The sequence below is a fragment of the Balearica regulorum genome, chromosome 9 (genome assembly GCF_011004875.1).
Source record: "Balearica regulorum gibbericeps isolate bBalReg1 chromosome 9, bBalReg1.pri, whole genome shotgun sequence".
Classification (NCBI taxonomy): Eukaryota; Metazoa; Chordata; class Aves; order Gruiformes; family Gruidae; genus Balearica; species Balearica regulorum.
Genome location: NC_046192.1, coordinates 14,409,734 through 14,432,987, shown reverse-complemented (window position 1 = coordinate 14,432,987; position 23,254 = coordinate 14,409,734). Strand labels below are relative to the sequence as shown.

Sequence of the window (23,254 nt, the reverse complement as noted above, 5' to 3'; positions counted from 1 at the left end):
GTGTTATGTGGACTGCTTATAAGACTTACAGTGAGTGCAAAGCTGCTGGTGTATGGCCCAGAGTAATTTTTGGTTTTATAATTGGTGAAGTAGGTATGCTGTCTTTGAGACTCTTGTCTATGGAAGTGCAAGGTGTGTAAGATTGATGCAACTTCTGATAAATAATGTCGTATATTTATAAACGAGCTAAAAGTGTATGATAGTCTGCCTCTTTGAAAGTGACTGATTATCTGAGGTGTATAGTGAGACATCTTAAAACAGACCAACTTTAAAAAAAACAAAACACAACCTAAATCTCAGCTATGAAATCTGCAAACCATAATAATGTTTGAGATCTCTATAATGTACACACTTTTTAACCTCTTGTTTTTTTTTTTAAATGATTAGCTGAGTAGGTATGTGAGGAATTACTCTTTCATATATTGGAGTGCCTGAATAACTTTTCACAGGACTTTTCTCCCAGGCTTTTGTCCTGTACTAGCCAGGTGTCACCAAATGCTGCGCTCAGAGTGAAGTGCACAGTAGTCACCTTGCACGGTTGCCATGCTAGAGTGAAAACAAGTCTGGGATCAAGAAAAGCCAAAGGACTCTGGGGTATCTTCTTTGTGGTTTTGGTTTTGCTTGTTTCAGATGTTGCCCTTGAGCCCTGGCAGAAAAGTAGATTCTGACAGCCCCTGATGCTCCTAGTTGACTTGTTTTCTATATCTTGTAATTTTTAGGATTTTGCGTTAATTAGTGTTTTTCAGGATCTCATTTTTCCAGTATTGGGTGCTGATATGTCTTTGATTCTTGGGAATGCTTTACTTTTTTGTATTTTAAAGATGCGTTTTACAATATGTGTACTTCTCTTAAGGCTTCCAATTTAATGACTAGAGTAATTAGGAAATCCAAATGGTGTCGTACTGATGCATTAGCACCCTACTTTTGCTGCCCCAGTGAAGGCACCATGGGTTTCCTTCCCTACCTGATAACCCAGCTTTTTGTAACTGCTATACAGAAGCATGCTTGATGAAGTATTTGCTGCTCTCTGTTACTATTTTAAGTTGTTATATTAATCATTTCCTTTGTGGGCATTTTTGCTAAATTGTGCTGAAAAATAGATTAAGAAATCTAGTATCTCCTTAAAGCATAGATATTCATAGAGTTATGAATAAAATAGGAAAATGAGCTAAATTATCACGAACTGTGCTTGTGTGATGGTTTAGAGGGGGTTGCATTCTCCTGTACAAAAAGGCTGCTCCTTTACCTTCTGAACCATTCCTGCAGAGGATCGGAGGAACCACAGGAGAGGCCTGGTACCAAATTCATTTATTAATCTTGCCCTTGCAGTCTTAAGCGACTAGGGTTAGGGCTGTTCATCAGTCTTGTCATCTATATACTGTACGTAAGCCTTGCTGTGTCTGAGGGCCTGAGAGGTTAATCTGGCCAGTGAGAAGGGCAGAGGAGAAATCCCAATAACAGATCCTCCCAGAAATTTGGAAGGACTCCAGTGGTGCCAGGTAATTCTTAAGCACTTTAGACAGCAAAGGGACACTCATTCCTGATGGGCTAAGCAGCCAAGAATCAGGGTTCAGCCGTAAGGTTTTGTTTCAGGTCTGGAAGGGTCATTACCTGTTTTATTTTTTTTAAGTTCTAAACTTGAAATTGCAATTAATTAACTTACTCAGCTGTTGTCTTGCAGGTGCTAGTAGATGTTAAAACTAGCAGCCTGGCCAAATTGCAGTCAAGCAGCTAAGTAACTACCTCCTGAAAGCATCCATGTGGCATGACTGGATGTATAGACTGTATATCTGAAGGATGCGTACAGGTGTCTTGTTTGTGTGTGCTCTCGTAGAAGACCGTAAAGATGCATGCATGGGGATTCACGGTGGAACACAGCCGTTCTTTTTCTGGTAGCTGGGTGCTGAGCTGAGAAATGGCAGGCAGCAGAGCAAAGCAGCATTACCTGGCTTTTATCTGAGCAAAGTGTTACAGGCAGCTGCAGTTCATTGGCTAATGAGAAATGAAGAGAAGGGCAGCACAAATGAGTGTTGCTCTGTGAAAGCTACTCTAAAAGTCACAGCAGCTTTTAACAGAGCTATTGTCAGCAGAGTTTTTATTCTTTCTGCAAGAGAGAAGCCTTCCTGGGCCTTCTCTAAAACCTTAAAAAAAATCAAACTAGTTCAGCTATTTCATAGCACTTGCTATTAAATTTTGGGAGATGTTCACTTCACACGCACTGTACCACCTGTAGAGTGTTCAGGCTTCACTATTGTAAAAGCCAGGGTTTCTTTTTACAGCTTTATGAAATTCATGACAATGCTGAGAATGTGGCAAAAAGGTGATTATCAGCTCTGTCAGATAAAGTGCTTAGCTTGAATCTGCTTTTGCTTCCTGAGCCCCAACACATAGGGAATACATAGAACTCATACCTAAAATGAGGATTTCTTTACACAGCCCTGCCTTACCCCAATGAGTCGGTGTGCAGCTGTTTATCCAAGTCTGTAGGTGGTGCTCAAGCAGTAATAACCTCACTGGTGCCTCAGATATTTTGCAATTTCCTAGTCTGATTTTTTTTTTTTGCAAGTGTAGAGGTGGTGTGAAGAGAGGTAGGCTTTTTTCCCTGTAGTCACTATGAGGTGACGTGTGCCAAGGTAAGCAAGATAAATTGTTGAACAAAGTGCACCTGCAACTGAATACTGCTGATTTTCACCAAAGAGCAGGCTGGGGAGAGCACGCTTGCAGAAGCGTTGATCTCTGCAGGTTCTGAAGGCTGGAAAAAGCACAAATCCCAAAATTTTCACCATGAAGAGCTCCAGAGATGTCTTCTGTCTTCTCTTCTTTCATGCTGGTAAGTGCCCTCCAAAAACTTTTGCTGTGGCATGGTGTCTTTGGGGTTGACCTCTATGTGATGTGAGAGCGCAGAGGGAAACTACAACCATTTCAGAACCAATGTCATATGGCCAGGAAAAGAAATAGGAAGAATAGAGAAAATAGAAAAGGAGTAGAAAAAGCTGCATTGAACACCATGTACATGTCTTGACTCATTGGTGTCAAATGTTGTATTTCCTCAGCACTGAATCTACTTCTTCTGGTTAGTGGTGTCTGTTTCTCACAAGTGTGAACAGTTCTATGACATTTATTTTGTAAAAATAGAAATAATTGCCTTATTCCACTTATACTCTGTGTGACATGTTGGCTTTCTCCTGTCACTCCTGAATTCTAATGGCAAATGCTTTTAATTTCACCAGATGCATTTCTGAAGCACAAAAAGAAATGATCCTAGCTTATTCTGTTTTTACATTATTTCTGTTGAAAGCTCTTGATAGTGTATTAATAGCTGTATTAATAGCCATTTGATAAGATGTTACAGAATGTAGTACTGTTAATTTCAGCAGAGGAGTTAATTGGATTTTTATGAGTGATTGTTATGTGTGTGTTTAGGACCTCGAGTGTATTGCAAATGGAAGTTGCCAGCTCCTGCCATTTCATGCTTTATGTATATCTACAGATAGACAGAACGGCCAAAATTGTGAATAAACTTGGGTTCAGAGACTGACTTACTGTTCTGAGATGTTCTTGGTTGGCAGTAGGAAGAGAGGTAGCTGCAGACCTTGTCTGTGCTCGAGCCTGCTTCAGATGGCTTGACTCAGAAGGAAGGAAACAGGAATTGCCCAGGATCTGGCTTTCCTGTAACAGCAAAGTTCGGCAGTTTGGAAAGGGACAAATTAATTACCTCTTTTAGATGAGTGAAAAAAAAAGCAACTGATTCGTGCTGTTTCACTATTTTGGCTGAAATACGGAGCCAAATGAGCTTTGTTTCATGTTTCAGGTGTATATGACTAATGATTTCTATATACAACTTGTGCATTATCTCCTGTGTCTTTATATCTAAAACCAGACTGCTGAGGCTGAAGAATGGCACTTAGCTGTACATACTGAGTTGCCAAGACCCCAGTTTAATTTCCATTTGCTTGTGTTTAGCAGAAGAAAATCCCAAGCCCCTTTATTAGTGAAAACCTAGGTTCTTCCTCCTACCCCAAGAAATTAACGGTGAAAATTTCACCCAGGCAGATTAGGCAGATGTTCAGTTTCTATGAGGTGCCTTTTTACCACGACTCTGTTGTGCCTTTCTGCTAAACATCTCTTGGTTCTCAGAATTCCTGCAACTCAGAGGTGGGTAGTTGTTTCTCCCTCTACTAGCACATGCTGCCATGAAAACCTCCTGTAAGCTTTCCAAGCCTGACTTAACGTTTGTTGACAGCAGTAGAGTTGGCTCTGAGTTGCAGTAGAACAGCAAGCCAAACCCTCTGTTTCAGTATTGGGTGAAAAACAAGCTTTCTGGCATCCAGGATCTTGTTTAGTCTGCAGCCATCAAGTCAGAAAATGTGCGCGGCTGCTACTGAGCACTAGTGGAGTAATTTTACCTTGCAAAGTTAGATGTGGTATCTCAACTGCATGACAGTGGTGGGGAAGTAGAGGGCCAGTCAGAGTTTTTAGAAAACCACATGACAAATAACTTAATGGACTCCAACTTAAAAATCGAAATTGTAGAAAAGCAATGGAAGGTGGTGCCCCCTGCTTAGAAAAATGATCTGTGCCTGTTGATCACCATAAATCATACTTGCATGTGCATTTTATGTAGAGCAGCACCGTTTGCGCGTGATGACACATCCTTACAAAAGCAACAAAGTGTTTGTAGCTTTGGCGCTTAGAAGGGTAGTGTTTGGACCTGCTGAAAGACACCTTTCCTCACTGATTAACAGAATCTCCACTACTAAACTTGAGTCTTTTCATTCATGGAACCACCCTCCCCTTTTCTTGACTGTGGAAACGACCTCTTATGAAAGAGTGTTTTGATTGGACAAGTTTACTTTTCTAGTTTTCATAATAAGTCTAGTGGCAAGGCTCTTGAGCACTTAAGATTGCTTTTTTTTTTTTATTTGGACCAAAAAGGGCAGGACTCCAGGTACGAACTAGCAATGCCTGAGACAGAGTTGTCTTTGGACAGTCTCTGGTTTTGTAGCGTATCATTTTAAATAATAATTTTAAACACTTTTGACTCAAAAGATGATGTATCCTGCAAGGTTTTAAGAATAGTCTGGATGCCCTGACCTGCTTGGTACCCGTATTTCTTATGTCACAAACAAATGCCATCAGGTTTCAGTGTCTGAGCCTGTCCTGTTCACAGTCCAAAAACCTTCAGTATTCATGTTAGTCTGAATGAAAGTGGGAACCATATCTCTCTAAAGACTCAGTTTTGAAAGAGCCCTGATTTCTTTCTGTTTTGGGACGAGGAACAGAATGAAAGGTTGGCTCTTCAGAAACCTTTAAATGGTAAGCTGTGTTACAAAGGCACCAATGTGTTTTATAATATTTTTCTCTTGGTGGTGTGTTTGCAGCTCTCAGCCTGGAACGTGTCCGCTGGTGCACTGTCTCTGAGCAAGAACTTTCCAAGTGTAATGATATGAGTAAGGCCTTTGGTGGGGCTGGCATCCGCCCCCCTCTGGAGTGTACAAAAGGGGGATCAGCTGCTAACTGTACCCAGATGATAAAGGTGAGTTGTGAGTGACAGCAGCATTACTGGTTTAATTTGCCCACGTGCCTAATGATAATCCAGGGGCAATGTACACAGCTCTGTGGTGAGTGTCTGATGATTCAGGCAGCTGACAATATGCCTCTTGGCATTCATGCCTCTGAAAAATGAAAGCATACTTTCTTTTTTTAAAAAAAATACATAAAGGTATACATACAAACCTGAATGTCAGAATGGCCCTGTGTTGTCTATTTGGCTAGTCACATATGGTCAGTCATTAAGAACACAGCACAGGTCTTAAATATTTCCTCCCAAATGCTAATCTTTGATTTGGCAATTGTGTCAGATTTATTTAGCAGATATTTAAGAGGGGATGGAGCCGTAAGATGCAGACAGTAGTTAAAGCTGTGCAGCTGAGCCTGTAAGTAGATTGTATTTCGATAAACTCTGGATCAAACTCCCATTTCAGGGTCCCATCGTTGAAGTTGCTGCATGTACAGATGAGATGAGTGTAAAGCCAAATCAAATCTCCCAATACGGAGTATGAGAGGGACAAAGCAGCAAGTAGGGTGAGCAAAGGGCATGCAAACCCAGCTGTGTTAATTCAGCTGCCCAGAGCATGTTCAGTTTCCAAAAGGAGCACAGCTCTGGGGAAGGTTTTAAAGACTGTAAACATATGGCTTTGCAAAATGATATATGGAGAATAATCCCCTCCTTAGGAGGGGGTGGGAGGCAACAAGTGGATATTGAAGGAAATGTGGAGGCAGGTAATCATGGTTGTCTTCACTGGCAGAGCGTGGGGGAAAGGGAGGATGGCTGGCTGTGTCAATAAATAATATTCTTTATATATCCTGTGTGGGCATGCCCAAAAATCAGGGTTTGTGGAGGAGATGCAGCCTGTCAAGGCCAAGAGGTTCGGAGCCAGGAAACGAGGCCCAGCATAGAAGTTTGAAGGGAGATGAGGCAGGCGGTTGTGTGGCCAGAAAAAAGCAACAAATTTCTGAAATTGGTATCTTGTACTTTTTTTGTTAACAGAAGCAGAAGGGTTGTTTGACTACCAAAACTACCATATTGCCTCTTCATAAATACTGTTCTTGAGTGAGGGAACCAAGACTGTAGTGAAGAATGTTAGGAGCAGATACCGATACATACGTGGATCTTACCTCGGGATTAGACAGGAAATACTTAATGTCGCATCTCCCTAAAACCACTTGGCTGATTGCTGCATTCCACAGAGGGACCTGTGAGGCTCTGCAAAGCAGGGTATTAAAAGGGCTGATGAATGTCTGCTCCTGAAATACAGGGCACACAGAATTGCATTTGTAAGCCATTGCAAGCAGCAGGCACCTGTCTAAAACCTTGGATTCCTATAAAACTTGATTAGCCAAACTCAGAAACCTGCAGGCGGATAGCTGGAGGCTTTCTGATAAAATGAATTTTCGCTGTAAGGCTTCAGATGAGGCTTTGTCCTTGAGACCTCTTTTTTTTTTTTTTAATTTCTTGTGCTAACAATCTGCTAAATGTTTAAGCTGGCCTTCTCTGTGTAGGACTGCGTGGAACCCTTGAGTCCGCATCTGTGCTGAACTCTGCTCTTTGAGGGCAAAACAGGAGTGGGACGCAATGGCTGAAGAGGCAGAGATAGGCTGTTTTATAACACTACATAACTTGGACTTAGTCCTGTGAATGTGTTAGCACATGGATAAAGTAAAAAAACCTTTTTCTTTGAAGGTGTTTAAAAATTGAGAAATGTCTAAATATTAAACTAGGGAACCTGGCAATATTTAATGTGACCAGAGCTGTTCTTCAGCAGGACTTCAAACACTTCTGTAGGTAATTCTCAAACGTTGAGACACACAGAAATGAAGTCCCTCTGAAAATAAACAACAGGGTATTACCATTGTACATGTACTTATCAAAAAAATCATATGTGGAATAATTCCATGCTTTTGCTAAATGTATTGGCAAATGCTTGCTACAGAAAAAACAAAATGCCTGTACAGTTGCTGATAAGCCACCTCAGCAGTGATAGCATTTAAAGGAGAGGTCAGTAGCTTGTAAGCTACTTCGCGTTAAACAATACGCATTTTTTCTGTCTTGTTCTGTTATTTACACACAAGCTATTGATAGGAGACTCAGCTTTTCAATCAGAAAAGTGCTATCTCACATGGAAGTACAGTCCTTGTCCTTGTCTTCTGTGGCTGGCCCTTCCCATTTTATCTGCTCTCTTTCCTGTCCGCCGCCAGTTGTAGAGGCTCATTTTGTTCTCCCTGAGGGTGAGGTCCTTCTAACTCCCACCTTCTGTTCTTCCTCTCACTGCCAGGTGTCCCTTCGAAACAACAGGACGTAGTTGATTCCTAAACTGTCGTCCTTGTTCTGACTGTCACTGGTGGTATATCAGATCTGGTTATTCCAGAAAGTTTGTGTCTGTTCTTTAAGATGCAAGTATCTCCCAACCCCAACTACTCTCCAGGTTCCCTTGGAGCTCTGATCAGCTCTTATTCATGAGAAGCAACTCTCAGGACATCTATTGTTTCAGCTAATTAATGAATATCATCTTTTTTTCTCCTTTGAGCTAAATAAAATATTTCAATTTATATGGCAACTTCAGATCTGATTTAGGTATCAACATCAGCGTATTACCTATGCTCTCACATCATCCCTTAAAAAATTGTCAAGCTTTTTATGTGGCTCAGTCTGTGGAAAATTGCTGTGGTATACTAGGCAGCACAGTCCTAGCCCTACCCTAACCCATGCTCAGCAAACTGCCAATGGATTGGTAAACTAAATTACCCCTTCCAGTGCCGAACCAGAGGTTAAGCAAACTGATAAGAAACTTAGAATCTGCTTAGAAATGCAAAATGTCAAGCTGCTGATTATTTCCTCAGCAGTACCTTGTGTCTGTGCGAGATGCACTCTCCTGGCTTCTACTAGGTCCAGTGCACTGTGAGAGCTGGGTTCAGCTGATTAGAGTGTGCTTAGGAGTTCACTGGTCCTTGCTGCTGTGGGAAGTCCTGTCCTGTGCTGTCCAAAACAATTCTGCTTCTATAGCAGGATTCCAGCCTGCTGAGGTACAAGCCAGCATGCTTTAAGGTTGCTTTTGAGTACATGTTGGCATTCAGATTTTGCAGCCCCAGAAGACATTACTTCATGTTCTCTGTGTATGACCTCAAAAATATATTTATTTAAATCTTCAAGCCTTGGTGCACTAGCTATAGAGATGAATGAAACTCAAAATTGATGGGCCTTAAGATTCTTCACAGAGCTGCAGGATCCATTTCTAAGATTCCTTTGGACTATGAAGACTAGTGAGGCCATCATGGTCCAGGGCTGGTTTCTGCGTTATTTCTGAAGGAAGGTGGTTTTGAAGTTCTAAAATCCCTCTTGGTAATTGTTCTGCAGAAATTTGTGTGCCCTTAAAAGAACATTTTGGAGAAAAGAAAACTCACAAGTGCAGATTAAGGGGCCTCTTCTCTTAAATTCGTGAGTACTCCGCCTCTGGCTGTTGAGAAATACTGATTATTAAGCTTCAACCTGTATTCTGCCCTTGTGTCCACACAGGATGATTTGGCAGATGCAGTGACGCTGGATGGTCGTTTGATTTACCAGGCTGGAAAGGAGCATGGTCTGAAACCTGTGGTTGGGGAAGTATATGATCAAGGTATATTCTGACTAAATAACTTCTGGATTACTTAATATGAGCTTTTTCTTGTGCATTTTTAGTGTTTCCATTTTACGTTGGGCTCCTCCTCTTGAAGACTCTAACAGTAGGTAATGGTCGGGTTCCCTCTTGGATGTCCTACCCGTAACAGAATGTGGGGGGGGAATAGGAGACGCAGGGCTGTGGCAGCGTCTGTCCTGAAGCAGTTAGGTCAGAACAGCCATTCCTGTAATAGGTTTGGTGGGTTGGTTTTTGGTTTAGGTTGTTTTGTTGGGTTTTTTTACGGTCTCATTGCTTACTGTTCTCTGTTCCATACTTTGCAGATAAATTAATGAATTGCAAAGCATAAATTGTTACTAGGTTTATCTCTCAAACCCATAAATTAGACTAATTAGATTTTATTTTTAATTGTGTATATGATTATGTGCTGGAAGAAAGGAAGTGATTGATTCTGCTCCTTATCTGGGTGTCCTTAAGCTTTGAGTTCCTTTCAAGAGAGAGGCAGTAATTTAGTGGTGACTTGTCATCCTGACTAAGGGCTCAGTATCAATATGTTTGTGTGGTTCAGAGCTGGAAGGTGTCCCCCACAACTTTCAGAGACCCAAGAGGAGGAAGAGCTCTGGAAGCAGTCTGCAGGCAGTGGTGTCCCACCGTTCTATTGTGAGACAGAGGTGGATGTGGTTTGCAGCTGGGTCTTAGTGTGATCTAGCCACGGCATCCCAAAAGTGTCTGTTGGGCTCAGTGCCCAGGGACCTGGGTCACCTGCAGCAGCCCCCTGCACTGCTAACCACATCATGACCCTGGTGAGGGGACTGTACTGTAGTTTCTCAAAACCAAATGGGCCTCATGAGCTGCCTAGGTCATGTCAGGTTATGAGCTCAAATCAGAGAAAAGTGAATTAAATTTAATGATTTCTAATCTAAGTAAAGTCAGATTGAATGACCTTATGGTCACTCCAGACACTAAACTCTTGACTCGGAGTTACATCAAACTGTAAAACAAAGAGAATGAAATCAGCTGTACTGCTCCAGTGACATCAACTTGCTATGTTGTGTCAAAATTAAGATGAAATTAGTAGACAACTGGGGAATAATTTTTTTTTCACTATTAATTATATTGATTTCAATTCAATCAAAATATATTTAGAATCATAGAAAACTCCTTCTTGGAAGGAACCTCTGGATGTCTTTCATCCCACCTCCTTTTCAAAGCAGGGTGACCTTCAAAGTTAGAGCAGATTGTCTGTGGCCCTTAACTGAGACATTTCACACTGGAAAGATCATGGAGGACATTCACTCACAGTCAGCAGGTTTTCACCAAGGATGTGAATGATGTAATTCGCCTGGGGGTAGGGGAGCCACAAAAGGCCACAAGTTAGTGTATGTCCCTGTAATGCTGCTGCGAGACTACTGTGCTTCTCTTTCTTCCTACGCTGCAGAGATTGGAACTTCCTATTACGCCGTGGCTGTGGTAAGGAAGAGCTCCAACATCACCATCCACAGCCTGAGGGGCGTCAGTTCATGTCACACAGGCATCAACAGAACTGCAGGCTGGGATGTGCCAGTGGGTTATCTAATTGACAGCGGGCGCCTGGCAGCAATGGGATGTGACCTTCCGAAAGGTAAGAGTCATGGGGAAAGATCTGTTCATCGGCAATGCCTTTCCATCTGGTCTCGGGACCCTGTGCGTGGACAGAAATGTGTGGTTTTGTTCCTTGGCTTTGCTGCTCCTTGTAAGATGGAATGGACCTAACGTAGGTCTGATGAAGACTGCGGGGTTTGTTTGGTTTTTTTAAACTTGGAAATAATATTTTAAGAACAAAATTACTTGTCCCTTCAAAATGTTTTTTAGAGATGTACTGTGTAGATCTTTTAAAATGAGATTGTCAGATCTTTTTTATTCATACCTAAATTGTTCTCATTCTAATTTCACATGTAGCTGTAAGTGACTATTTCAGTGCAAGCTGCGTTCCTGGAGCAAATGGCGCAAACTATCCAAAGTCCCTCTGTCAGCTCTGCAAAGGGGACTCAGCGGGGCAGAACAAATGTGCACAAAGTTCCCAAGAGCAATACTATGGCTACAGTGGGGCTTTCAGGTAAAAATCATGGCTCTATCAGATTTTTTTTATTGCTATGCTCTATCCATAGCCATCATGTCCAGGCCTCACTGACAGGAAACTGAAGGCAGAGAACTTCCATTTGATTTTGTTAGGAATTCTGCTATTATGTTAGGACAACCATGCTTTAAACCTTGACACTGAACAAAAGTAATTCTAAAACCCCTCTTTCAGGTATTAATACCTGAGTATTAAAACCAAATGGATATTTAGCACTTATACTGGGTGGGGAAATCCCGTGGCTGTTTGCTTTGTGTCAAAAGCTGCTGGACAAGCCTGTTTGTTTTGGCAGGCTCTATCCTCCCCAGTAAAACCTGATGACCCTTGGAGTCTGAGTGCTGAACTGCCGCCCTACTCAGCTATTTCAGTCATGCTACCTCAGTTGCACTGAATTACCGAGTTCTTCTGCCCTCCATTTTTGCACACCAACCTTTCCCTTATGTTCCTTCTTGCTGTCTGCGTGCTGTGTTGCAGCTCCCCATCCCTGAGTAATAGCATTGACCGAGCAAGGGCAGAATTTGCTCGTCTTGAAACATTTGCTCCTTTCTGCGTATTCCCCAAAGGAGTGCCTTAGAGAACTCTCCTGGACAAAGGAGGTCATCGTGTTTGTCCCAGGCAGCACTGAACACGCTGTCCATGTTCACCAAACGACAGTGATAGTTTACTTCATGCTCTAACAGCCACTAGTCTCTGCCTTGAGCAAAACTCTCAGCACAAGGAAATAGGTCAGTGTCTGTGGCTGATGGAACATAGCATACAGCCCTCTGGCCATCAGCCAGCACTGTCCAGTGCATGGGAGCTCTGCTTTGTAATGCATCTTTGTGGTTGGGTTTATATTTATTAGGTGTTTGGCTGAAAGTGCTGGAGAAGTTGCTTTTGTGAAGCACAACACAGTGCCTGAAAATACAGATGGTGAGTAATCCAGAGGCTTGTTGAGTAGTGGCTGCAAGGTCTGTAGTGCAGTGTCTACAATGACAGTACAATGTCAAATGTTTGATTTATTTTGAATTGAGGAATCAGCAAAAAATGATCTAATAGCAAAAACAGATGTACCCACAGATGTGTGCACTAGGAGATAGAGGACTCCATATGATCCTTTTTTTTTTTTTTAATAGTTTTTTTATATAGTAAAGGTTAGAGTTGGAATCTTAGGCCTCTTCTGGAAAGAGAGCTTGAACAGCACTAAGCTCTTAGTTTTACACAGATCTGGGCTGTTACATTGCTCCTGCCTACCCTGGGATTCCAGCAGAGACTAGCAGAAAGTTAACAAGACGTGGCCTGCCCTGTCTGGCACTTTGTGAAATGTACCTCATGCATAACATTCCTTCAATATCATGGGCCTGTCTGACCATCATTTACAGGGGAAAAAAACAAAAAATGTTGCATGTGATCCTAGACTTAGGGGTGCGCTTGATGCTGCTGCAGACCCCAATACAGTTCAATGCAGTATCACAAGTGTTAAGCTGTTTATTGTCTTATCAGAGATATTAAAGGACCAGCAGAAGTATGGGGTATATTGTGCAGTCAGGAATAGTTCAGAGATGCTCAGGAGATGTGCGTTCTGCTCCACAAATGCATGTAACGCTTAGAGCGGACATGGAGCCAGAAGCATCAGCCCCACCTGATGTCTGTTCCATAAGCATGTTCCGTCTGATTTCAGGAAGAAGTCTTTCTTCATGGGCCCAGCAGCTTCGCTCCCAGGACTTCCAGCTTCTGTGCCGCAACGGCAGCACGGCTGATGTGACGGAGTGGAGAACCTGCCACCTGGCCCGAATCCCAGCTCGTGCTGTGGTCGTGCGGCCTGACACAGATGGAACAGTTGTCTTCCAGCTCCTGAACCAGGGACAAGTAGGACACCATTTTTTCATCAGTGCGTTGCATTTTAGAAAGGTTCTCCCACCTGTCTTGCTGAACTGAAGACAGGGTATCTGGGCACCTTCAACTCTGTGGGGTTTGAAGGGGTTTGGGATGTCACATGTCCCATGCAGAGGGATGTGTGACAAGTGTATTTTTCTTTCTTAACATTACAGCAAAGATTTAGTGAGGTAGGCACCAAGTTTCAGATGTTTGACTCTGCAGCCTACAGTGCCCAGAATCTTCTGTTCAGAGACTCCACCACAGAGCTTGTTGCAATCACAGCACAGAATTACCAGGCGTGGCTGGGTGATGAGTATCTTCATGCCATGCAAGCCCTGAGCTGCAACCCCAACAGTAAGTTGTCTTTAGATTCCTATTCATAACCAAGAACAAAGACAGCCGATAACAGAGACCGTCTTTATTCTGCTTTATTTACTTCTGACTCTTGGAGGGTTATGGCAAGATGGGAGTCTAATATTTGAGTATGGAAAGAGAAAGGTCACTTTTTGACCTAGAAACAGTAGCACATTGCAGAATACTTTCCTGTGCAAACTGGTCCGCTTTGTGTTATAAAATGCAGGCATTTTCTACCCTTTCTGGTGTATGAGACAAATTAATCTTGGGAAGCTGCTACTGCTAGCTGGTACTCCATTTCTTACCTGCTAGCAAAGGGAAATAGTAACGTGTTGCTGCGTAAATCCTCAGGTAGCCAATAAAGAATGGACAAATGGGTTCTTAGCAGAGAATTTTCTCCAGAAGCTGAAGAAACCCTCAGTTGCTCTTTATTGAAGTGCTATGGTGTTTTATACTATTGGAAAAATGGAGAAATTACTTGATGTGCATTCTGGCAAAGAATCCCTGCCTTGTGAAGCTTAATAGTCATGGCAGCTGGGCCTCCCAGACATGCTCTGTGCTGTGGGAGAGCCCCCCACCTCCCAGACTTGTCTCTTCTGGGGGTTGCTTAGTGACTCTCAGGTATGAGGAAGCCTGTGTTCAGGGTGGATTGTTGCTGCGCTCAACGAACACATTATGGCTGCACTTAATGGCCAGCAATCGTAGGAGTTCTTGTTCTGGTGTGGATAGATTTGCAGTGTGGACATGCTGCTAATGTGGAGAGCTCTGTGGTTTCCTAATCAGGTGTAAGTCTGAGCTGGAAAGAAGCACAGATGTAAACGTTTTTAATAACATGTATGGTACATAAGTGGCAGTCAACAGTGTGTATCCCGCCTTGTCTATTACAAAGAAAGTGAACTGTAGTATTTTCTCTCCAATTTTGTGCAGCGTTGCCAGAAAGTCTGAACTGGTGTGTTGTATCCACCGAGGAGATTTGGAAATGTGGTGAAATGGCTGTTGCCTTTAAGAAAAAGAATCTGAAACCAGCAATTCAGTGTATTTCAGCCCAGACAAAGGAACAATGCATGGAGCTGATCCAGGTAGGCTGCTACAATCCTTGTGCAACAAACCAAATTAACACAACAAGCTGCGCTCTGCTGGGTAGGTAGGGTCAGAGATACACACGCTTAGCTGGCCGGTAGGAATACTGGATTTCAAGGAGGTGATCTGTAGCTCCCATGGTATGGAGGGGCCTGAACCCTGGTGATCCTCAGTTGTGATGAGGGCACTGTTGCCCATCTAGCTCAAGCCTGTATGTTGAAATCTCCTGTCTCCATTTCACTGATGATGCTTTATGCAGGTTTTGAGGGTTCTTTTTAGGAGTGTATTGCTCTTCTGCTGTCAGGCTTGCCCTTTGAGATGCAACAGCTGTGATGCTAGAGGTGTCATCATTGTAACAGAAAGAAGGTATCTGCTGTTTTTTTCACAGAAATCCTAATTTTTATTTTTTTTTTTTTCAGAAAAAGGAAAGTGATGTTGTAGTTCTGGGTGGAGCTGATATTTACACAGCTGGGAAGACATATGGCCTTGTACCAGCTGCTGGAGAAAGTTACTCTGGTAAGAAGGTCAGGAAACATAAATATAGACCTTATTTTTCCAGGTTGTTTGAAAACAGCTCTCAATGCAGAGCCTCTGTTCCCTAGCCCTGCTGGGAAAGCTGTTTTCAAAGCAAATGATAATTATTATCCTCACATCATGGATAGAGGAGGAAATAAGTATGGGATGGGTTCCTACAGTGAGTTTGTGGCAACTTTTATCTGTCCTGCTGCAGGACCAGGTTGAGTCTTTGGCAGTTTTGAGTCTTGTACCTCTTTATTTGTCTTTTCAATTCTGAAAAAAAATATTTACAATGGAAAAAATTAGTACTCATAAAATCAAAGTATTTTTAACAGAAGCACAAATACAGAAATTACACAGTAGATTGTAGTTAGAAACAAATTCTTCCTGTCAATGTGGCTGTGTCAGAGTCACTGATGAAAAGAGGGCCTGTGTCCACTGTGTCACCAAGGCAGAATTTCAATATGCTGCAAAACTCATGGAAATTTTAATACGGGTGTGAGGTTTTCGCATAAAAATAACTTCTTAAAGCAGTTTTGCGTAGTCACTAATGACCCAAAAGTTGTTTTTCCGAGGGATGTATTTGTCAGAGCTGGTGATAACAAGAACACTTTCATGTTTGTCTCTAGATTGTTCAGTTCAAGTGCGTAGCAGTACCACTATACAGGCTGTAAGTGAATGCAACAGGGTGAAGTAGTAGAAGTGAAGAGTAATTAAGTGTACGTTCGTACTTCCTGGCTAGCTGATTGTTGGTGCAATTGAAGTTGGCACCATGTGAGTGTAATAGATCTGTAGATGATCGTTAAGCAGTGGGAATGCTTAACGGAAGCTGCAATGTGGGGTTTTTTTGTTTGTTTTGTTTTTTCTGCAAGCTGATGACAACAGCAATGCATACTACGCTGTGGTATTAGTGAAACGAAATCCATCCAATGCGTTCACCATCAGTGACCTGAAAGGGAAGAAGTCCTGCCACACAGGACTGGGGAGAACCGCTGGGTGGAATATCCCCATTGGTATACTAATTAAGAGGGGCATTATTAAGACCAGAGACTGTAATATTCCCCAAGGTAAGACAACAGTATTATGTATCAAAAATACAGTAACAGTCTAATTATAAACTTTCATTAGGGAAGTAATTTTGGTATTTCATAGCACTATATTAGAGCTTATCTGTTTGTGAAGGGATGTTGTGCTTTTAATGTGACGATTTGAAATTTTAAGTTTGCACCAGAGTAGACTAATGGAGGGGTCATACTGAGAATGTTACATCTAACACAAAAGTGTTCCTTTCCCTCTTTTTTAATCACAAAATCATTGGCTAATTTAGGTTAGAAGGGACCTTTGGAGCTCATCTAGTCCAACCAACTGCTCATAGGTCCAGTTAGATCAGATTGCCCAGGGCCATGTCCAGGCAGGTTTTGAGTAACTCCTAGGATGGAGATTACGCACAACCTCTCTGGACCCCGTCCCAGTGTTTGACCATCCTCTATATAAAGAATTTTCTTTTTTTGTATCTAATCAGAATTTTCCTTCTCATAACTTTGGTCTGTTGCTTCTCATCCTTTTGCTCTGCATCTCTGAGGAGGATCTGGCTCTGTTGTCGTGAAAAACCCACTATGTCAATGAAGACAGCAATACACTCTTAGTTGTCTTATCTCCAGGCTGACCAAACCCAGCTCTCAGCCTGGTACGTCATGTGCTCCAGCTCTCTGAGCATCCTACTCTCCTTCCACTGTATTCGCTCTAGAATGTCAATGTCCTTCTAACACCGGGAGCTCAAAACTTGGCACAGATGTCAGAGGAGAATAATCACTTCCCCTGACTGCTCCACTAACACAACACAGTAAGCCATTAGCCTTCGTTGGCACAAAAGCATGCTGCTGACTCTTGGTCAACAAGGATACCCAGTCCTTTTTATTTTTTTTTTTTTCCCCACAGCTGTTTTTCAGCCTGCTAGCACCAGTCTTTCATGGTCTTACTCCATCCCAAAAGCAGGATTCTGCATTCGCCTTTGAACTCTGAGGTTCCTGTCAGCCTGTTTCTCCAGCCTGTCCAGATCCATCTCAATGGCAGCCCTGGCCTCCAGTGTATCAAACTGCCAAAGTTTATTCTGGTTTTCAGAAATGCATTTGAAGAATCCATTGCTTTTTTGTATTTTATCAATTTCAAGCTTACCTATGGTCTTGAAAATCCTGCTGCCTCGGCTCTTGCTTGAGGATATTGACCCAAGTCAGATATCAATAATAGGATAGTCATGGAAACTCACACTGTCTATACAGACGTATCCCCCTCTAGGTAGTACTTCCAGCTCTGGGATGTCATTGCAGTACATGATGCATCCCTGTCCTGAATTTTATTGCATTTATTTTCAAGATGTATTTAGTAATGGAGCAATGTAGCACAACAAGGGAAGAATCTATGACCATTGGACTCCAGATTTGAATTTTGTTTGCCTATTTCCTGTCTCCCGGGAAGCTCTTTGGTCTCATTAATAATCAGCTAAGTGGTGCTTTGAGAATATTTTAGAAGCTGTAGTTTGTGAATTCCAGTAAGGCAGCTGAACTCATCTTTCTAGCGTTCTACTGAAACCTGTATTGGTTCTTACTTGATGACAGTGTAACTCCTTTCTTGTGAAGAGCTCACACTTTTCAGTCCTTACATTGGTTTGTCTGTCTTTCCCCAGCGGTGAGCGAGTTTTTCTCTGCCAGTTGCGTACCTTCAGCTAAGCAGGACAATTACCCATCAAAACTCTGTCAACTCTGTATTGGAGATGATAGTGGAAACAATAAATGCAGTGCAAGCACCCAAGAACGTTATTACAGCTACAGTGGAGCTTTCAGGTAATTAACACATATGGTTGTTACTTAGTCTGTCAGCTTGTCAAAATGCAAGGAGGAACTATTTTTCATCCTAGTCAGCAAACTCTGGTTACTGTTGGTACAGCTAGATGGCATGTGCTGTAAATGAAGTGAGATGTGTCCCCAGATGTCTTCAGCAATACAGGTATGTCATAAGGCATTACATTAGATCATGTCAAAGCCTTTTTGCCAGCTTCCTGGCACGCAACCAACCAGATGACCCACAGCCAAATCCATGTCTCTGTTTACAGAGCAATGGACACCCACCTAGTGAGGACCAAGTGGATTGTCATCAGTCCCCCCCAGTCCTGCTTTCATCTAGTGTGACAGACAGTCTGCCACTCTGAGTGGTCGGGTCATCCATAAAGAGCTTTAGCAGGGAAGCAGGCAAATAGTAGCCAGAATCTGGCTGCTGTAAGTCCATGCCGAGAGGGACAGGCTAGTGATGGGGAGCCAGGAGTGGGTCTTCACGGTCCTTACTCATCGGTGGCTGCGTGTGAAGGCAAGTTTCTGAACAGCACAACCAACTACGGCCAATGTTCAAATATCAAGTCCTCTTCCAAACAAGATGTGTTAAAGGTACAGAGGGAAAATAGCATAAAATGGAATAAATGCTTTGTGTAACAGCAGACTTCTACATATAGGGCCATGCCCAGAGACTGTGAAACTCTTAGTTGTGGAAGTAGCACTTCCTTTTCCTGACCTTCACCTCGATGTAATGGTGCATGTAACAGAGCTGGCAGTCAGCCATCTTTTTCCTTCAGGGGAGGAGGCTTCAACAGCAGCTGCCTGGTAAATATTGGAAGTGCTAGACTGGGAGAACTACTTCTTGCAAATCTAGTTGTGTCCAGCTGCTCTGCTGCGGTACTTGCCTTGCAGGCAAACTCCAGATCCTCTGTGGTACTTCACAGATTATCAGAGCAAGCTACCAGTCACCCAATAAGCAACAAATGCTGTTACAGGGTGTATGAGCCTTGCTCATATTCTAAGGTCATGCATTGATATTGCCCAGACAGCCCGAACTTTATATGGAGATCACTTTTTTCTAATAGAGAAGATGTTTAAATACTTAAAAATTTCCACGTCACTCAATGAATTAAAAGGTTAGGATTTGGGTGAAAAATAGAAAGTCACAACCTTCTGCAAGGTAGGGATGGGTCTGGCTGTGATACTCAGGTGGTCCTCTCTGAAAGAAGAATGAGTTGTGGAAAGTGACTGATACGAGCTTCAAGTTCAGCATCAGATTTCCAGATTCCTTCAGCTCTGGATATCTTCAGACTAACCTGACTAGAGGTATGAGAGCTCATTCAGTTTGTGTATATCCCACTACCTGGGGTGAATTAAACTGCGCAGAGTACTGAAGAATCTATTGGGATCAGCCTTTTCTGATGGGGAATGCACTGAACAGCACCTCCCGTGTCCTCTGTTCTCTGCATGACAGTGTCAGCTGTGGGGTGACAAGAACTTTGATTGCAGCTGCTTATGTTAAACCAGGTACATGTGAAACATGTATTTTTGGTAACTGTTAGCAATAATAATTTCCCCTCACATTTTGTACTACCTAAACCATGCTTAGTTACAGCGTTATATCTTCTTGATTGGTGGGTTTAATGATCTTGGTTTTGGAAATACTTCTTGAAAACATGTAGAATAAACTATGAGGTACCACCACTAAACTGTTACCCAGCGATCCTCTGCCAGCACACACTACCCAAAATACCTGGGAAGTCAGATCTCTCTGCTAGCTTGCCCAGCTCACTGTTTTGAGGTTGATTTTAGTTATGTGTTCCTTGCTGTCTGAAGCGAGTGCCACGCTTTCCTTCTGTCTGCTGACTCTTTATTTCAGGCCAAGCAAAAATCTCCTAACAGTCTGTGGTGCCTCTTGTATTGTGCGCTAGACGCCACCACAGTATAACATGGGAAACAGCAAATGCTGGTAAGGGTGCCTTGTTCTACACCTTCACCCTGAAACACTGTGATGGAAAACCACAGTTGTAGGAGAGGAGGACATTTTAGGGTGCCCTTGGCATGTCGGGCTGCTTCTAACTCAGAAAATGAGAGGAAACTGAGTTTCTGGAACAGTACTGTCAGAGCCTGCTGTGAGAGTAACTAGGTATCTCCACTGTACAGGGCAGTAAAAGCAGTGTCTGTACTAGCACCAAGGTCACTCTAACTTGGAAAGAAAAGAGGGGGGAAAAAAGTATACGAGTGAGTGTGCACATATGTAGAATCTGATAAAGTCTTGGGTTGTGTGCTCAAATTATTTTATTCAAAAAAGTCTTAATGACATATACTTTGTACATGATTTAGAAGGGAGTGAAAGTGTTAGCAGATGGGGAATACTGCACTGAGTATCCCATAGTATATCTTCTTTTTCTTTGCTCATCTAATGTTGGCTTTTTCTGTTGTTTCTCACACTGTATTAAATCAAAATTTTCTGCTGTATTGCTCTCTTAAAATTCTTAATTCAGAATATTTTTTAATATTTTGCAAAGATGTTGGTTTTCTCTCAAGATGCTTCATTTCTCTTGTTTTGCTTATTACCTTAGGGTCCGGTGCATTGTTTGCAGGAATGTATGTAAGAAAAATTGAATTCTAAACCTATTGTTTATTGGAAAAAAGTGTGGTTCACATAAAGATGCTTTGAATTGAATTTTTATCTCTCATTTCCTAAAGGTGCCTGGCACAGGACTCTGGGGATGTGGCCTTTGTGAAGCACTCGACAGTGTTTGAGAACACGGACGGTAAAGAGTTTTTGCATTTCTCATTATTATAATTCAGTAATTTTTTGAGAAGGTTTTTGCTCTAAAGTATTCAATGAGTGACAATGACCACTTTCCTTTTTTTAGGTAAGAATACTGATAGTTGGGCCCAAAACTTGAAGTCCAGTGATTTCCAGTTACTGTGTCCAAATGGTGCCCGTGCTGAAGTCAACCAGTTTGCTGAGTGTCACCTGGCTCGGGTGCCAGCTCAGGCCATTATGGTTCACCCAGACACCAGCCGTTTTGCTCTATATGGACTGCTGGACAAAGCCCAGGTATTAACAATCCATTTATTCTATGGGGGAGTTACGTGTGGTCTAATGCAGACCAGGGATAAAGATAACAGGACCACACTGCTACATTATGTCCCCTGCATCGTGGGATGGGCAGATGTGCACTGTGCAGAGCCCTGTTGTTGGAGTGGGATGAAGAAGGTAAAATACAACCTGTGTAATTCTCCTAGTAAAACCACCCTGCCGCACGAGGGATTTCAACTTTTTGCCCAGCCACTGGTTTCGGTAGTAATTTTCCTAGAGCTTAAGGTGTTTTCCCAAACTGCATGACTTTGAAGTCTACAAGAAATAGAGTACGTGCTAACGCTTTTTCCATCCTGGAATTTTCCTAGGAATGTGACAGAACATTGCTAGGTCTATTTCTGCTGCAGCCACATACATGGTAAACCATCCAGGCAGAGCATGCGTGGCTGCCACAGCTGGGTTCCTGTCGGTACTGAAGTTTACCAGTTCAGAAGCAGTACTGGCTGTCTCCACGCTAGGCTTCAGTCATTTCTGTAGCACCTGTGCAGCCAAACCCTAAATTACACAACAATATTTAGAGAGAAGAATTTTTTAAAAATTGGAAAATAGTAACTAAAACCAAAAACAAAATCACAAGTGGTGTTCTTGTAATTGCCAGTGGCAGAATTCTGTATCTAATCTACTGGAGCACCTAAAAGCAAACTCATAATAGAGATTCTGCAATTGTGTATGAACTTCTCATCTGCAGAACCGTTCCTATCATCTTTCATGTTGTACGAGAGGAATGAGGCACTTAATCTTGCAAAATACTGAACATTTTGCATTGTTTTCAGGTCTACTTTGGAAATAGCAGCAATGGAAATGGATTCAAAATGTTTGATTCTTCAACTTTTCAAGGAAAAAACTTGATCTTTAAGGATTCTGCTGTTGCGATTGTGCCAGTAGAAGAGAGGAGGACATATGCAGAATGGCTGGGGAATGAATATATTGAGTCCCTTGAAGGGATGCAAACGCCACAGTGCTCTGGGGCAGGTAATAAGATAAGACAATACCTACTCGTGACTACTGTCTTTCCTTTTCTTATTTTATGTCAGATAAAAGGCTTGGACTAGCATGGTCCAAACGGCAACTTCCAGGCCACCTCTGCCCTACCACCTTCTCTTCAGATAAGCTGCTGTTTGGAGAACATGTCGTGCTAATGTTTGTGTGCCTCTTCCTGCCTCTTGCTGGGCAAGTGCTTAACAGCACTTGCTCATCGGGGGGTGGGGGGGGTGTCAGGGGGAGGGCTGGAAGCTGCCCCTGTCCATGTGGATGTGGTGGAATTTGGGGCGGAAGCCAGCAATACAGTGTCAGCATGGTTTTACAAGATCAGTCCAAAACTGGAGCATCTCTGCCATTGCTGCTGATGTTGCACTGCCCTGGGCTGGAGGATTCCCAGGTGCTGCTAGATGGATACTGGGTTTCTGACCTGTAGAAGAATATCTGCATCTTGGAAGGCGGTATCAAAAATCTTGTCTAGTGAATCCTCTCTGGCCTCCTGGCTGGTTACATTCAGACTCTTGCATCCCTGCTAATCCCATCCTGCCCTTGCTGGGGGCAACGGTTTCTCCTGAGCTCTGCTGCCAGAAGAGGTAAGTGCACAGAGGACTCTCTGTGGACAGAGATAACCTGCAGCCCAGAATACAGCTTCTGCCATGGACAAGGTCCTCCACTTCCAGTAGAAAAGAAAATAGGGGAAATCTCCAAAGTCACTGGATGAAAAAGGTGGCCAGAGGGACCTGGAAGGATGACCTGTTGGCAGAGGAAAGAACAAAGCCAGATGCGTGCATCCACTGAGCTTGTTGACTTTCCCCAACCAGTGTGCTCGCTGCTTGAGAGATGTCATCTGCCCTGTCATCTTTAATTTGATGCAATCTCCATCAAGAAACTTGTGGCTGTCCTTCTAGATGGGGTTAACTGAGTGCCTGTGCATGAAACTTGTATTTGCTGTTAGTGAAACAAACACTTCTGATTAACTATTTCTGTATCTACTGGCTTGTAGCATTTGGTTTTTATTTTTGTCCATAGCTGCAGTAACAACAAATGTTGCTGTGCTGCTGGCTGGCAGCATCCTCCTGACTACACCTACCACCTCATGATCCTGGGATGAAAAGACATTCACCATAATAAAAAACTTGGTAAAACTAGACTATAATAATAATGTAAATAAATGAAAAAAATAAACAGAAGTAATTACAATTTATCCAGACTTTGGCCTGATAGCTAAACTACCTGGGTTTAA

At 42.6% G+C, this 23,254-nt stretch overlaps 1 protein-coding gene across 3 annotated transcripts; it reads left to right on the top strand.

Annotated features, from left to right (window-relative positions):
- Positions 1-1,667: 1,667 nt before the first annotated feature.
- On the top strand, positions 1,668-23,211 carry MELTF (melanotransferrin). 3 transcript variants are annotated; one of them, XM_010303876.2, is made up of 16 exons: positions 1,673-2,830; positions 5,382-5,536; positions 9,074-9,173; positions 10,612-10,794; positions 11,112-11,268; positions 12,134-12,201; positions 12,950-13,137; positions 13,320-13,500; positions 14,428-14,579; positions 15,000-15,096; positions 15,969-16,163; positions 17,780-17,936; positions 20,631-20,698; positions 20,804-20,991; positions 21,807-22,005; positions 23,041-23,211. In XM_010303876.2, exons 1-16 carry the CDS (start codon positions 2,785-2,787, stop codon positions 23,109-23,111), a joined length of 2,205 nt encoding a protein of 734 aa, XP_010302178.1. In that variant the 5' UTR covers positions 1,673-2,784; the 3' UTR covers positions 23,112-23,211. The 3 variants fall into 3 exon arrangements, with proteins under 3 accessions (XP_075617308.1, XP_010302178.1, XP_010302177.1); XM_010303875.2 differs by having other exon boundaries at positions 21,807-23,211; XM_075761193.1 differs by lacking the exons at positions 21,807-22,005; positions 23,041-23,211 and having other exon boundaries at positions 1,668-2,830; positions 20,804-21,279.
- Positions 23,212-23,254: the final 43 nt, after the last annotated feature.